Source organism: Mchenga conophoros, linkage group LG15, assembly GCF_057382185.1.
Source record: "Mchenga conophoros isolate Kocher_MC1m ecotype Shallow Benthic linkage group LG15, M_conophoros_male_GT1.1, whole genome shotgun sequence".
Lineage (NCBI taxonomy): Eukaryota > Metazoa > Chordata > Actinopteri > Cichliformes > Cichlidae > Mchenga > Mchenga conophoros.
The window spans coordinates 38,636,058-38,651,574 of NC_140540.1; the positions used below are offsets into that span (position 1 = coordinate 38,636,058).

Consider the following 15,517-nt stretch of genomic DNA (forward strand, 5'->3'; position numbering starts at 1 on the left):
CTGTTTTGACATGTTAAAAAGATGTCCACTTAAAAAGACTGTACATAGAAAATGTTCACTTTAAATGGAAATCTACATGTGTTTAATAAAATATTTCTTGTGTTCCTGATAAAAAGGCCAAATTCTAACCATCTGTGTGTTATGCTGTTGATCTCCACATTCATATGTTACTGTAATGTGATCGGAAAAAATGGCCTCTATCATAAATAAGGGCTGGGCAAAACAAAACACAGCATAACAGCCACAGTAAGACAAACAAAACAAAACAAAACAAAACAAAACAAAAAAAAGGCTATTCACTTTTCCCCAAATCATAAACACCAAAGCAGATAACAGAGTTTGGCAATAAAAACCACTGCTATTTACACTGAAAAAGAAAAATACGAATACTGTAACAACAGCATATTTAAGGAGCAATTCCTGATTTCTCTGTTTAAAAATATCCAGGAAAACATTCAACTAAACTAAAATCCTAATTAGTTATATTCCTGTATAGACTGTGTCACTGTTAAACAAAAGACAAACAAACAAACAAACTGGAACTCTGCTGATTTAGTATGAAAAAGCTGAAACGTAAGGCATTCAAACCTGGCTCTTCTTGTGAGGCGGAGTGCATGCAGTTATTCTTAAGGCATTAGGGTGAGAAATCAGAGAAGAGCAGGCAAACTAAATAGCTCTGGTTCACAAGTCTTTCTAAACACAGAGAAAATTTACACAAGGTTTATGTAGCGGCCGATTGATCACAGGATATCACATGGCCTTTTTGGGCTTAAAAATGCACACCCTGATGTTTGTGAAGTGGCCAGGCAGTCTGTTTAGCACGAGCCCTGCTCTATGGTGGGTAAACACTGATGTTAGTGGGATAAATGCCTGTAAATAACTGGAGAAGACAGTTAAAGTGATAAGGACCTCAGTGGTGTCATTGTCTGACAGAGGAACATCATTCATGAAGACCAGTAACTACTACTAAACTAAATTTTGACAACTCATTACACAAAATATAAAAAACACAAGGTCAGCCAGGAAAACTGAAGCAAAAAAGAAAGAAAACCAAACTGTTTCTGTGTCAGTAGTGACGTAGTGAATAACAAGAACCTGACTGGTTAAAGCCAACTAAGCTCCAGGACATCTGCATGGAAATGACATTCACTGGTTTCATTCATTTGCCAGCTGCTACATTAACACTTTTGTGTTAGCCAATCAACCAACAACACTTCACTTCACAAGTTAAAATCCCAAACAAGCTAACTGTAGTAAAGCTAAATAAAACTCCCACAAGTAACCAAGAGATCAGCTGCTTGTAATGATGGAAAAACTGGTAAACTCCCTGTTCTCCTTCTAGTTTGTGGGGGACACCAGAGTATCCACAGGTATCGGCTTTATAAAGTTACTGTGGCAGCTAATGCTATTAACCTTAATACGGATGGCTATAGTTGTGCCATTTTCTTTTGCCGTAAGCATTCTGCAAGTCTTTTTTTAAGGTAATGATTTTTATTTATTAATTTACATATAACTAGCATCTAAAATCACACTGAGTTTCTACTATAATGCACGTGCCTCTTTGTGGAGGTTGTTGTTCGTGTGCCAGCTGCGTTTAAGATAGACAGCCAGTTAGCGGCAGATGTGACACACACTGAAATCAACAACCATAAACCATCTAGCTTTAATTCTACCTCCCCTCAGCAAACAAAGATAACTGTGCAACTGTTTAAAATAAACGGACGGACAGCAAACTGAGCACTGGTTGGTTGTCATTATATAACTTTTTTTAAAACTCTTCAAAAGATTAACATAAAGAAGCATCATTTGTAATAACAATGATATTTAGAAAACCCTTCAGAATACCTTCCTTTTACCAGATGCATGATTTGATCTGCTCAAATAAGTATGTCTTTGTTCAAAGGTTGTGTTTTGCATAAAGCTGGAATTTTGGCACAAGTATTGAGGTTTTAAAGAGAAAGGCCTTTGGTGCATGCGGAAAAAACCAAAACAGAGCGTTCATAGTTTAAAGAATGGGGTCTGGCTTACCTGAACAAGATGAAGCCAATGGACTCGACAGCAGCCCGTCTGACATCATCATTCACATCACTCACCTTAATAGACAAAAGAAAGGCAGTCAATTAAACGGGACTTGATTTAATCTTAAAAATGCACATCCCCTACTACTCAGAGTAAAAGAAATATGCTCTACTATTAAGCTGTCTAATAAATTCAGTTAGCACCAAGTGCCACCTGCAGGACAAAAGTGGTTCACACCTCTGCAGTGATTTCTGTTAGCAAAGAGTTTTGCAAGATCATCCCTGAAAGAATACAGTGCTTTAAATAACTGGCACTAGTTTAATAACAGCAGCTACTAAAGCTTTGAAAAAAAAGACAGATTAAGGGAGAAAATAAACAATCATACTTTTGACAATATTATGACTAGCAGCTATTATGAGGCCGGCCATTAGTGGATCTTCCATCCGCTTCAGTGCCATCATTATAAACCTGCACTCCCTTCAGTGACAGTGTTGTAAAGAAGGAAAAAAGGAAGCACTCACAGCGACATGTAGCAGGCGTCGGATGGCCTTGTTGTTCCCAGAGCCACAGTATGCCATTGCCACAGTGTACATACCAGAGCGCCGCAGGATGGGGTCCTACCGTAGACAGTGAAAGAAAGCAGAGCTTTAAGACTGTGTCTGGATACACAACTAAGATCAACATAATTTGAGTAATTTCCCACATCTAGATCTTGGCACAAAGTACAGAGGAAGAGTCTCACATGTGATGGGAAATACACACAACCTGAGGTTCAGTAAGTGCAGACGGGATTTGATACATCAAATATCGGCACAGTGAATTGTGAGCTTTACGGAGAGTAGTGACCTTTATGAAGCAGACTGAGATTCTTTCCATTAAAGAATCAAACTTCTATTATTTTCTAGATATTGGTAAGTTGACCCTATGGCAAAGACAATTGTCACTTTTTTTGACAGAAGTTTCAACCTGATGGTGTACATAATTTGATTTTTGAGTGTTTTTTAGTCATACCTTGTCTCTACAGAGGCTTTCAATGAGGGCATCAGCCTCCTCCATACGTCCATACATGACCATGGCAATTCCTACTGCCAGGCCACGCAAGATCTTCTCGTGCTGCGTCTCCTGAGCGTAGCCCACCATGTCCTCGATCGCCTGAGCCGACTTGGAGCCCAGCATGACGAGACCAAGAGCCAACCCTGCAGCTTCACCTGGGAGGTCGCAGAAGCAGAAAAAATAAACAATAAACATGTGGAAGAGCATTCAGCTCTAACTTTATTGCACACACACAGCTAGGCCTCTGAGAAAGGGGGTGACAAAGCGGGGGAAATTCCACAGGTGTGAAGCCTTTTGTTCTGTGTTTTTGAGGATGGGGGAAGAGACAAGGGGCAATCACGGTAAGAAGAGATAAGGTTATAAAAAATCTCCCACATTCTGGAGAGGGTTAACAGCTGTGAAAGTACTTTTGTCTGACTGTATTTAAACCAGGGCTGTGCTGTTCATTGGTAGAGAGACTGCTGTCAGGGCCCCATGATGGCGGCTCTCTCCAAGCATGCTTGTGTTTATTATTAAAAGTTGTTGGCCTACTGCTCACTGTGTCTGTAGGCTTTGTTAATTAAAATTCCATAACACATCACACAGGATTAAAAACAAACAAAAAACCCTGCTTTTTTTTGGTCCACATACAATTAAAAAACATAACAAAACACATATTTAAAACGTCTGAAAGTTCTACTCTAATAAGGGACGTAGCAAAGATGCTCAAAACAAACAAAAATAAAAAACCAAATCCTTCTTTGTCATATTTGTAGAAACATTATTATTAGTAAGCAGAACAGTAAAAAGCAAACTGGGGCTTTAAAATTCAAAAAGCCCCTTCACTGACAGGGCCTACGTACCAGTGACAGCATCATCCTGGTAGAGGTTCGACTTGAGCAGATCGTAGACATCCTGCCTAGCCGTGCCCAATGCAGCCAAGCCCAGGCCAAGAGCACCGCCATGACGGACAATCTGTGACCGTGGAACAGAAAGCACACCATCAGTGAGAGCATAAAACTGACACAGAGACTTAAACTAGCTCCTGCTCTCTAAAAAGCTTTAGCTGGGGCACAAGTGTAACATTTATCTGACAACCAAGCATGAAACCAAACCTAAAAACTCACATCATTGCTGGCGTTCTTGAGTTGACTGAGCAGGTAGTCAATGATGTCCCCGCCATGGTTGGCATGAATGAGGCCCAGGGCATACAGCCCGCCTCCTTCCTGGTAGGCAGACCCAGGGGAGGTATCTTTGGGCAAGTAGGTGGCCATTAACTGGAGCGCCTCTTTTTCATGACCCTGAAAGAAAGCATTTTCAACATTTTGAACATTAGAAACATTTTAATCTTTGTCTAAAACATTCTGAGCAGGCAGTAAGATTAGAAAAGCATAACATTAGAACAAAATCCTTTCTGGTTTTCTTAGTATTACCATCATTGTGCCAGAACTCTACCTTGTGGATGACACCCAGACTTGCTGTCGCTGTGAATTTTGCCCAGTTTGTTGCTCTTGCCAGCCATTCTAAGTTTTCTCTACAAGAACAAAAAACACTGGGGTTATAGTCACTCGAAAACAACACGTTTATCAATATCCCTCTGTAATCTTTTCAGTGTTTTATCATCCTCCCAGCACAGTTACCTGAGGAACTGGTCACTTGTGGTTCCTGTGTGCATGAAGGAGTTGGCTATAACCGTAGCTGTGTGGCACACTGAATTTCGAACCGCGTCCTGGAGTAAAAGGAGGCACAAAAATCAGGGAGTTTCAGGAAGTGGTCGCTACGGCACATTAAGTGACCTCAAGCAAAATGCAGTTCATCTGGTTGTAAACAATCTTCTTCAAAACTGCACATTACACTGGCAGCGAACGTTACCTTTGTGTTTTTCAGAATCATTAGATCTGTATTGTTATTTCGAATTAAGAATTGTAGGTGAAGCTCAATGGCCATCTCCCCACTCAGGATCTTGATCATCTTTGCATTCTGGTCTTTGGACTCATCTTTCTGTAAAAAGACAGAAGGACAATGTGACAGGATATATTAAAGGCAGCAAATCAGAGTGTATTTATTTAACCCCCCTCCCCCAAAAACCCCCCCAAAACTACTGTTCAATTGATTTTCTTCTTTCTACTTTCAACTTTAACTTGAAGTTTTATATTCATTCCTCCCTCCCAGCATTCAATAACACTATCAAGACTGCAGCTAAAGGCCACACTGAGTTAGTATTGATATTTAGTAAGGTAGTACTAATGATGTGCAATCTGCATTTTTTCTTTGAACTTTTCTTCTCGACTTTGAATGCTTAACTAGACTACACTGCTATATATACACTTGGCAAACACGATTCTGATTCTGACTCTAATAAACTCCTTTTAACTCGCAGTATATTTTAGAATTCCTCATCAAGTTTCAGGATTACTTTTTGTTATTCCTGTGAGAACCGTGTGGCTCTAGACTTTTCCAGATGATGCCAACGCAACCAGTTTTATGTGCATGTATACAAACTGCTTAGCGTGACTGTGATTGTTAGCCTTGATCACATGACAAAGCTGTACTGATTATGGTGAACATGCTTTGTTGTGCAGGCTCCAGTTATCAAAGATATACTGCAGTTAAAACCCCCAAAAATCCAAACTACTAACCGTTTCTGCAGGCTTTCCAGCAGGTGAGCTGCCAGCTTTGTCATCGGTCTCCATTGCATCACTATAAAACATACAAGAGACAACAAGTTTCAGTCTGTAAGATGTGTGTGTATTAGACTCAATTCAAACTCAATCTTTTGTATTTCTTTACTTTAGTTTGGTTCATTTCAGAAGGTTTAAGATGCCCACCAGAAACTTAGTGGGCTTTATTCTCACTGACAAAGGGTCAAAAGGTTTTCCCACAATACAGCATTTTAAAATAACTCTTCTGCAGAGAAATGCCTTAAATCAGAGCCACTATCTCTGAAAAAGCCCAAGACCTATAAACATGAACCAAGACAAAGTGCTTCAGAATTAGTCACTCTTTGTCCCTGCCTACCTCTCTTTGTCTGCCGTGGGCACAGTGCCTGTATTTGTGGAACCAGGGACTGCAGGAATAGGTGTCCCAACGGTACGCAGGTTCTGAATGACAGAGGACAGAAACTGCTGGCTGGCACTCTCATAGAGGTCAAAACAGATCTGGTAGGCCATTAGCAGGTTGTCCTCCTTCACCAGCTTCTCCAGGATATCACTCACAGCCTGCGGATCATCCAGGAATATCAGGCACTGGAGTGGGGAGAGAGAGAGATAAGTGGAGAGGGATGTTAGTTTGAAATAGTTTGGGAAAATCTATTAAATTAAAGCTGTACATGTGATCAACATACAGCAGTACTATCAACTATTTTAAAAATCACACAAATAACTCTGAGCATGACTCAGGGCAGATGTTGGTTTGGTTGACTGATCGTTAGAGATTCTTATCTAACAAAAAATACCTGCTATAATGGGCACCTTTTTCCTCTTATTATACCAGCTAGAGAGAACGCTCATCATTTACTGTTGTTTTTTTGCTATAAAGTGAACTTTATAGCAAAAAAACTCTCTGGAATCATGAAGATTGTGATTACATATAAATTTTGATCTTATCATTTGGAGTTTTCATTTTTCATAACGTCATTTTAGTGGCTTTCAGCAGCCTTCTCCAGAGACGTTAAACCTAACCATAACTTGGCAATCTTTGGATGCTCCGTAGAAACCCTTGGGTTTTCACCTGGCATCCAGATTCATCTGTATGAAGGAATTGTGCTTGCCAAGAAACATATAAATTGGAAGTCTGCCTCTTCTACGAAACTACATTAAGGATGTTATCTTTTCTACAACTGGAAGAATTATGCATGTGTAAACCAGATATTCAGGGGAGATTTAATAGGAGATGAGGGCCTTTTCTTCAATAATACCATATTATCTCTTACAAGCTGTGATCTTTACTTTTTTCTCGGCCCCATAAGATGCAAAAATGTTTTTAATATATTTTTGTTATATTCTTGACAGGTTTTCTTCATGTTTGAGAACTTCGAGAGTCGCACTGTCTTAAATTCCCTCCGTATGTTTTCGTGCCTGAAAGCCTTTTATTTCTTTTCTGTGTTTGTGTATGCTGTCACAAACAACAAATCAATGGATAAAACATTGGAGGGGGAAAAAAAGAAGTGAAAGCACGATCACCCGCGCCAGTTTCCTTGGCTCAGGTGTTTGAACAATTCATTTGTTACCTGACAGACATTGATGAAATCGGGTTTTTCCAGGTTCATGTAGAGTTTGACCAGCACCCTCAGCACGTTGTTACGGAACTTCTTGTTCTGCATCAGGGACATGCACACCTTCAAGCTGTAGGCAAGGAGGCCACTCACATCATTCTGGAAGGGAAGTGAAAAGAAAGAAATTCTTAAGATGAAACATTAATAACCTTGAACAATCAACAGCAGTAACCAAAGCGTAAATCTTATTAAAACTTGTTATAAAGATCCAAAATAATCTCAAGTTAGCAGAAAACTGCACTGACTGATTCTAAGATGGTTTTCTCAAACATGTCCAGACGTCTTGTTTCCAGGGCGATGCCAATGGCCTGTTTATACTTGTGATCGTCAAGGCAACGCAGGAACATCTTGTTGACAATGCCCTCGAGACGGGGGTCTATGGTTTTCTTCTCTTCGCCCTCTGGCAGCTCGGTATTCTCCACCCGCAGCTTGGTGTAATGGTCGATGCATTTGGCTGCATCCACAAAAATAACAAGTTATGTAGGTAAATATATTTATTTCATACATACTTTTCATTAGAAAGCAACGGAGGATAAACCTTACGTCCAACATTACATCTTTATTTTACTTTGCACTGGTAAGAAGAGAAGAAGTCCCCCCCCCCACTCACCAATGATGGTCTCCACATATTCTGAGTCATCTGTGACACTGAAAAGATCTCCTGCACCAAGAGCATAATTTAGAGACTCTTCAAAGGCTCCAAGATGGTAGAAAACCTTGGAGGCCACCAAGGCTGCAAATTCTCTGCTCCGGAAAGACTCATCCTCATATAGGACTTCACTGTGAGGAGACAACAACAAGTTACATAAAACAAAACTGTCAGGAGCCATTTTTCTAATCACCATTGAGTAAATTGTAGATCAGATCAGAGATGATCAAAATCATTCAGTTCTGCATTTATTACTGAACTATGAGGGAGCTTTGAGGGAGAGTAAATACTGATGTCAGTGTCTCAGCATTTACAGGGAAAGTCAGTTAAATCTTTAACCCTACAACAGACATAGAAATAAACAATGAGCTTAAGTTCCTGCTGACTTATGTTACAGTACTGTAATAACTATAATATAAGCTCTTCGCTACTTACATCTTATCCACGGATCCTGAAATCTCAGCCCAAAAGTCATTCACAATGGCATCTAGCTTGTGCAGAGCAAACTCCTGCAAGAAAAACAGACGTGTTGTTTAAATATTCATCTTTGTATTCACTTTTATGTAATACTGCATACACCAAATGAGTTTACATTTATGTCACGTAGAAAATTAAAACATTGACCAAAACTTGATGGGCCACACTGACAATTCATAAAAGTCAAGAGACTTTATCTCTGCAACTGTATCTCTTGTGGTGAGATAACAAGACATGAAAATCTCCCGTTACCCGAATATTCAATTGACTACCCTACAGCCAACTCTTACCTTAAGCTGGGGCTCATCCTCATCAAGGAGAGAAATAATTCCAGCTAGAAAACAAAAGAAATTATTAAATGGATGTTTACTTCATAAAATCCAAATACTTTTCTTTTGATCCAACGGTCATTTCAAATACTAAATACATTTGCAAATCAAAGACAATACATTCTAAGAATACATTACATTACAATACGGTCTGAGGAGATACAGAAGCTTATTGAGGATCAAATATAATGTTAGCCCAAAATCTGGCAATTTGAAGATTGTTTATAGCAATACTAAGATGACAGCAGCATTTAGGATGTATTCAAACACATAACGTCATCGGAAATTACGTCTCAGATGAAAGCAAAAATGAACATGTTTATCTATAAAGATCCATGCTGTTGCCATTACTGTAATTTATTTCCGCTTCCTCCATTTAAACAGCCTTGTAGTGATTAAAACCATTTCTGAAGCACGGGAAATCCACAATGAAATGTGTTTCTCCTTACTATAACTACTTTAGTAATTTTATATGTGATCAACGGTCTATGGTGGGCTGCCAAGTACTAGCCGTGTGACTCAGCTAAATCAATGGCAACGGCTAACAAAATAAAGCTACCTTTAACTACTTACCGGCAGATGTTATCATGATTGGCTCTTCGGTCCCTCCTCGGTCCCGCGTATCCTAGTGTGACGGCGAAATTTCGTGTGATTTGTGAGAAGTTAAAGAAAAGATTTGCAATATTTGGATATGTTTAACCACCGAACTGAACGCAGCCGCTGCTAACTTCTTTTTGTTCAACACCGCAAGTCCCTGTCTGAAGGACCCTCGGGTTGGCCAGCTGTAACTATGCCTGATTAAAAACGTAAAAAAATGTATACAATTCACGCTGGATTCATCAGTTGGACCAACATATTCCAGTTTTATAACTAATTAACATAAAGATAACGTAAATATTATTTGAAAAAATGTGGGGAATTTGTAAATGTAGTTGAATGTATCCGATTTTTACACTGGCACCTCAAATGGCGACCTGCCAGCCCAGCAGCTCTTCTACTAGTGTTGGGATTTCCGACTCTTTTTAGAGAACCGGCTCTTTCGGCTCTACTCACTAAAAAGACCCGGTGCTTTCGGCTCCCAACCGACTCTTCAGGTTGTTTTGTTGCTTTAATTAATTTATTATTAACCATAATATAAAATTATGCACAAAAGGAATTACTATTGTAAAGGATTTCAACTTTTAACTATTTAAATTTTCAGCTTTTTCCTTTTAAACAATTTTAAAGTGAAACAACACAAAACACTGCAAACCACAACACAATTAAATATAAATTAAAATATGAAAACAAAAAGAAGATACACATTCTCTGTCTTATGGGCCTGCATGAATAAACTTTCTGAATCCTTTATCATCTGCAACTGCACAAGGCTCGTGTGCGGAGTGGAGTGGAGAAAAAGTGCGAGAGAGAGGGTGAGAGAAAGAAAAAAAACAAACCCCACGGTTCCCAATAAGGAGTTGGCTCATGTCGTTCACTTCAAAGAGTCGGCTCTAAGAGCCGTTTCATTCGCGACCGACACATCACTATCTTCTACGTTTCTGTCAAGACAAGGCAGGTCGCTTACAAACAGTAAATTAGCACATCTGGCAATTAAATGAAGATCGTGGAAGCCAAGGGGCGGCGTGTTTTTCATGCAAAGTTGTATGACAATACAGCTTTCGATGACTACTAGTTGTCACCCAGGCAGTTTTTACTTTATTGAAAGAATAGGCAAGGAGTATGTGTTTTAAAACAAAGCTGAACACTCAGGCAAGTCCAATGATGTTTATTTAAAGGGATGAATAAGTCAGTAGGCTACATAAATACAAGTGACATAAATCTCGTTACAAATATTGGTGGTCCTAAAAGTTGTCTCTAAGACACAAAATCCTAATGAAAATGAAAAATAAAATCTTAAGTAAAGCACCCAGGGTCCCTGTTATCCAATTAATACGGTTTTCCGGAAAATTAGTGCAGTGCTTCTAGGCGAGAACGTGACCTGGATTCAGGTAAACTGTGCGAGATTTCACATTTTAAGGCTTTTATCATGTCAGTTGATTTTGTTCTTTAATTCCCTGTATTTGATATACACAAGTTCCCTGACAAACAGTGAGCCAGGAATCAAGTCCTGTATCATTTTATAAGAGTACTTATGCTGTAAGCCGTCTAACGCTTTCTCAACACGTAACAAACTAATGCATGTTTCAAACCTGACAGTGTTTAGGTGGCTTTGACGTGACAAGAAGTATGCTGACTCATAAGAAGTGGGTCCCTGAGCATCACAAAGAAAAATTGTAACACTGTAGCAAAGCACTGAGGTCAGCTTCTCTTTTCACAGTCTAAAAAGCACACAGGTTACATTAGCCGTCTCCTCCAGATGGATCTCCATTCAGAGTTGGTCCAGTAGACAAGGCACAGGCTTTCAGAGGGATGCCCTCTTCTGCACTTTCAGCGTCACCTGAAAAAAGACAACTTGTGAGCTTGCAGTGAAAATAAGTGACTGCAGGACTGTGGTGCAGTTCAGGCATTTCTCTGCTGAAGTTACTTTGCAGCTACCTCTTTGCTCGCTGCTTGAACCTCGGTCTTCTCTTCTCCTGTGGCTGAACCAACGTTGCAATGGCCAGAAAACTGGGTTCCCTTCATCCCTAGTATTATCTGAAAGGCGATAAGAAGCGTTTAACAATGTGGCAGCTTTTCTAAGGGGGCGACCGTTTTGTGAATGCTCCCATTGTTTCCTGGCCTTTGCAGCCCTGCCTGGGAAGAAAAATGTGTGCAGTGTGGTCTTGTGAGTGTCATGAAGTGGCCTACACAAGAGTGAGCTCTCTCATTAAAGTACATTAAAGTATGTCCTGTATGGACTTGAATTGAAGTAGTGCTCATTGGTGAGCATACAACGATCATATTATGAGTAGTGGAGGCTTCGGTATAATAGTTAACATATTATATCTTGGACAAATTATGCTGTTTGCCTCTTGCTGATCTAATATGCTGTACATTGTACAATATTCCCATGCTGGCCTGGTTAAATGTGCCAGGGTTCAAACTCCATGTTTACAAGCATGTGTCCTGCTGACATGGGTGTGTGCGGTTGTTGCAGATGGTCACACTAAAACATTTTTTTTTTTTCTACACACTGCATGAAATAAATAAGCTTTTCTGAGGTTTTGCTACAAGTGGAATGTGTGTACACCTGCTGCTTGAGATGAATGTATAACTCTGCAGACGTTTTTCTTGATGCTGAGCATTAGGGTGTCTGTCTTCGGGATGAAGCAGCCGACCCATATCGCCTCTGATGCATGGTTGTGGAACACCGAGCGGATCAGACGCTCCAGAAGCTGGGCGCACCGGCGCGTCTCGGCGCTCTCGTCGGTTGTGTGGATTAATCCAATCAGAGCTGGCCGAGCGATTGTAGCGCGTTTCGTGCGTGCCTTTACATCCTTGAGGATCTCTTTTAAGCACACCTCGTTTGGAGCTCGGCCGATGAAAGTCTGTCTGAAGATGAATATGATGACAGGGGAGTCTATCGCTCGCTTCAGGCTGTGACTGTTCGCCCTCCTCGTTGCTGTCCTCTGAGCATTGCTACTACCCGCTGGTCGTCTCTTTTTCTCTCTGTCCTCTCCCAATTCCAAGTCCTTGGGCCTCGCTGTTAGATAATTTTCATTGCCCTTTCCAGTCTCCGCCTCGCTGGAAACGTGGTTTGTACTTGCTTTACCGCCATGATCGCTCGTCGGACTTGACTGGGGGCCACCATGACCGTTTGCCACCAGACTGCCGTCGTGAAACATGTCGCGTACGAACTCCTGCAATATTTTGGCGTCATCTCCGTCCAAATCTTTACTTCTGCAGACATCACTCACCAAATAAATCCTCTCGCTACCTCCAATTTTCGCTATAGCCTTCTGAAACTCCCTCTCCTCGTCCGGTAGCGTGTCCTTCAGTGACTCCTCGTCCGCCATCCTTGCGCAATTTAAGCTGCGTCGATCTGTTTTATTTACATGAATCGTCAATCCATCGCTGGAGGGTGAACCGGTGAAACTTGTTTACGGTCATCAGCGGGAAGGGTGTGTGTGTGTGTGTGAGGAGGAGGGTGGGGGGGGGGATCTACTCGCATTTGTATTGGGTGATCCTTTTAGTGGGCGTGGCTAACCGTCAATAACCAAACGACAGTGGCTTGATAATGAAGTTAATCTTTAATGGATAACTAGACAGAAATACATATTGGAAATACATTACTACCAATTATCCTAGAATATCATTTAACAGCAGTCAGAGGGGATGAAAGGGGAAAAATAGTACAGTTTTTTTTTTATTTTCTAAGAATTTCTTAGAAGTATTGTGGGGTAAATGGTGGATATTTAAACCTCAGGGTGTAGACTTCACTTTCTTTATTCCCACTATTCACATGGAAAACAGTCTCGACTTCTCTCCAGAGTCATAAATTCTTATCTAAGTGGAAAAAAAGAAATGACAGAGAGCACAAAAGTTTATTTGTCTGACCCACATTTGATAAAACAGCCCATTTCTGGAAATATTTGACTTCATTATGAGATCAAAAAATGACTTTCACACTCAAACTCCTCTCTACTTCAACAAGCTCATGAGTACTTCAGACTAATCCTTTAATCCACCCACGTTTGTTCCTCAAATTAAAAGGTGCCGTCATCCTAAAATGCCATTGAGTTCATTAACTGAAATCCAAATGGAATAACTTCAGCTGCTGAGTTTGTGTGAGATTGTTTACTGATGGATAATAAACTATAAAGTTGGACCAAAATCAATGCAGAGGTTTCAGCCTTTGACCTTTAGACTAGCTGAACACTGATTAGGTGGGTGGTGCACTTGCTTCGTCATGTCTTTGCAGTGTAACTGAACAGTACAGCTTTAAGTGTTTTTTAGTTAAAACCTGTTATGTACAAAATACACACAATACTGTTACTTTTTATGCTTATAGCACAACCACCAACATTTCTCTCCCAGCAAATTCAAGGCGTACATTTCAACACTTTGGACAGTTCCCACACTACGTTTGTTGTGTATGCTGGAGTCAGTCTACTGACCTTTTCAAACCATAAAAGGAGAGACTCGGGGTCAGGAAGCCCACTTTGACCAGAGAGAGAGACACAGAGACACAGGCGAACTGCAATAACATGAAGTCCAAAGCAAAATTCAAAACAAGAAATGGCACTGTTATCACCCTTGAAAAACTTTTTACATATTGTTGAAAGAAACCTCATTTCCAGATAAAGTTCTGTGCAGAAGTCTTGAGCCATCCGTCATCAGCCTTTCTAAATTTCTAAAATGGCAGTGATAACACAGTTTGATTAGTCTGAGGAAACTGGAAAGGCGAAGGACCGAAGAAGACGCTGAACATCTAAGAATATCTACAACAGATTAAAAGCAGTTGAAAGTCATGCCAATGAGAGATAAGAAAAAAACAAATGCCAAATTGCACAAGAACTGCACTGAAAATCAGTGCAACATGCTTTACGGATGATGAAGCCATATTTGAGAGGTTTTTTTGTTTTTGTTTTTTTTGTCAAATCATCATCAGTATGCATGGAGGAGGTCAGAGGACCAAGGGCACCAGTAAAATACAGTGGAGGCTCTGTCATGGGGGTCTTGTCAAAATAATGGAATTATGAAAAAAGGAAAGTACCATCAGATTTTGATCCACCATTCAATACAATTTAGAAAACATCTGATTGGCAACAGCTTCATGTTTCAGCAGGAAACTGATGCCAAACACGCTGCAAATGCAGTAAAAGCATACCTGGATAGACAAATGAGTGCATCTGGTTATTAGATATTGAAAATAAGCCTGTTTATTTACTCTTCTTTTTACATGCCTCACTGTAACTCTTCAACACATTTTCTTAAAAATGAAAGAAATCAACAGCTTTTCATTCCAGCTTACTGACTCAAGTCAGGTCACTCATTTCACGAGAACATGATGCTTTTTCTAGTAATAATAAACCCAGTGATAAACAATGAGACTTCACTCTTTCTGCACTCTGAACGCAGCTGCTCTTTAAAAGTATTTTTCCTCTGAAAGTACACAGTTATCCTGCAACATTTCTTCTTGTGATTTTATTTTTGTTTTTTTTAATCATGTAATAAGAAACTTTGGAGTTTTTCTTATTTCTCTTCTTCCAAACACAATATAAAAATTGAGTTTTTATGGGGGTTGGAGTGGATTTATTCAATAGAGACAGAGGACATGAGTTGAATGTGAGCAGGCCAATGATGTTAGGTATTTTAGTACCATGGTAGCATTTACTGGATATTGTTTTATAGTGACATTATGCAGGAAAACTCTGTCATTCAATAAGGCCCCTTTGTTTTAGTTATTTTTCTCTTTGACCCAAGAATTGATGTGTGAGAATCACAGGCTGGTACAAGGTTGAAATACCACAGAGATCACTCCCTCAGCTACATTAGTTTCTTAATCTTTTAGACGCCTGTTGAGGCCAAATGGTTTGTTTCAGATTTCACTAATGTAAGAACTCTTCGTTTTGTGCCTTGAAAATATGTCGCTGAGATAATCACAATTGTAGCTGAACTGATACACTACACAAAGGATGCTTCTTCACCCAAGGGCAGGAAGACACTGCCTTATCTTGGTCTGTACTGGTTTAAACTGATAAATCTGCTGTCTCATGAATTTTACCCTCTATATAAACTGTTGTACTTGTGAATAAAGTTGAGTCACTTTGGGAAGACAATCTAAAGCAGTCTCTGTTTTCTTGTTCTCCCAAGCTG

The 15,517-nt window shown here is 40.0% G+C and overlaps 2 protein-coding genes across 2 annotated transcripts in view; both read right to left on the reverse strand.

Moving 5' to 3' along the window:
* Positions 1-9,539, reverse strand: part of psmd1 (proteasome 26S subunit, non-ATPase 1) — a 36,263-nt gene extending 26,724 nt beyond the window's left edge. Inside the window, exons 1-16 of the mRNA XM_085246458.1 lie at positions 9,353-9,539; positions 8,741-8,784; positions 8,409-8,482; positions 7,935-8,104; positions 7,570-7,778; positions 7,280-7,423; positions 6,070-6,296; positions 5,691-5,751; positions 4,924-5,052; positions 4,692-4,780; positions 4,507-4,585; positions 4,179-4,352; positions 3,915-4,026; positions 3,031-3,227; positions 2,541-2,636; positions 2,029-2,093 (exon numbers count right to left, since the gene is read on the reverse strand). Coding sequence (XP_085102584.1) covers positions 2,029-2,093; positions 2,541-2,636; positions 3,031-3,227; positions 3,915-4,026; positions 4,179-4,352; positions 4,507-4,585; positions 4,692-4,780; positions 4,924-5,052; positions 5,691-5,751; positions 6,070-6,296; positions 7,280-7,423; positions 7,570-7,778; positions 7,935-8,104; positions 8,409-8,482; positions 8,741-8,784; positions 9,353-9,368 — 1,886 coding nt within the window. The 5' untranslated portion in view covers positions 9,369-9,539. The remainder of the gene's footprint in view (positions 1-2,028; positions 2,094-2,540; positions 2,637-3,030; positions 3,228-3,914; positions 4,027-4,178; positions 4,353-4,506; positions 4,586-4,691; positions 4,781-4,923; positions 5,053-5,690; positions 5,752-6,069; positions 6,297-7,279; positions 7,424-7,569; positions 7,779-7,934; positions 8,105-8,408; positions 8,483-8,740; positions 8,785-9,352) is intronic.
* Positions 9,540-10,527: 988 nt separating this feature from the next.
* Positions 10,528-12,830, reverse strand: LOC146558861 (uncharacterized). Its single transcript, XM_085246459.1, has 3 exons — positions 11,949-12,830; positions 11,315-11,413; positions 10,528-11,216 (listed from the first exon to the last, which is right to left on the reverse strand). The coding sequence occupies exons 1-3, from the start codon at positions 12,712-12,714 to the stop codon at positions 11,119-11,121; spliced, it is 963 nt and encodes a 320-aa protein (XP_085102585.1). The 5' UTR covers positions 12,715-12,830; the 3' UTR covers positions 10,528-11,118.
* Between the last annotated feature and the right edge of the window lie 2,687 nt (positions 12,831-15,517).

Coding starts and splice junctions, on each gene's coding strand:
- LOC146558861 (XM_085246459.1), bottom strand. CDS start 12,714: ATGGCGGACGAGGAGTCACTGAAGGACACGCTACCGGACGAGGAGAGG. Junction 11,414..11,948: donor ACATTCATCTCAAGCAGCAG/GTGTACACACAT, acceptor ATCGCCTTTCAG/ATAATACTAGGGATGAAGGG. Junction 11,217..11,314: donor TTCAAGCAGCGAGCAAAGAG/GTAGCTGCAAAG, acceptor GTCTTTTTTCAG/GTGACGCTGAAAGTGCAGAA.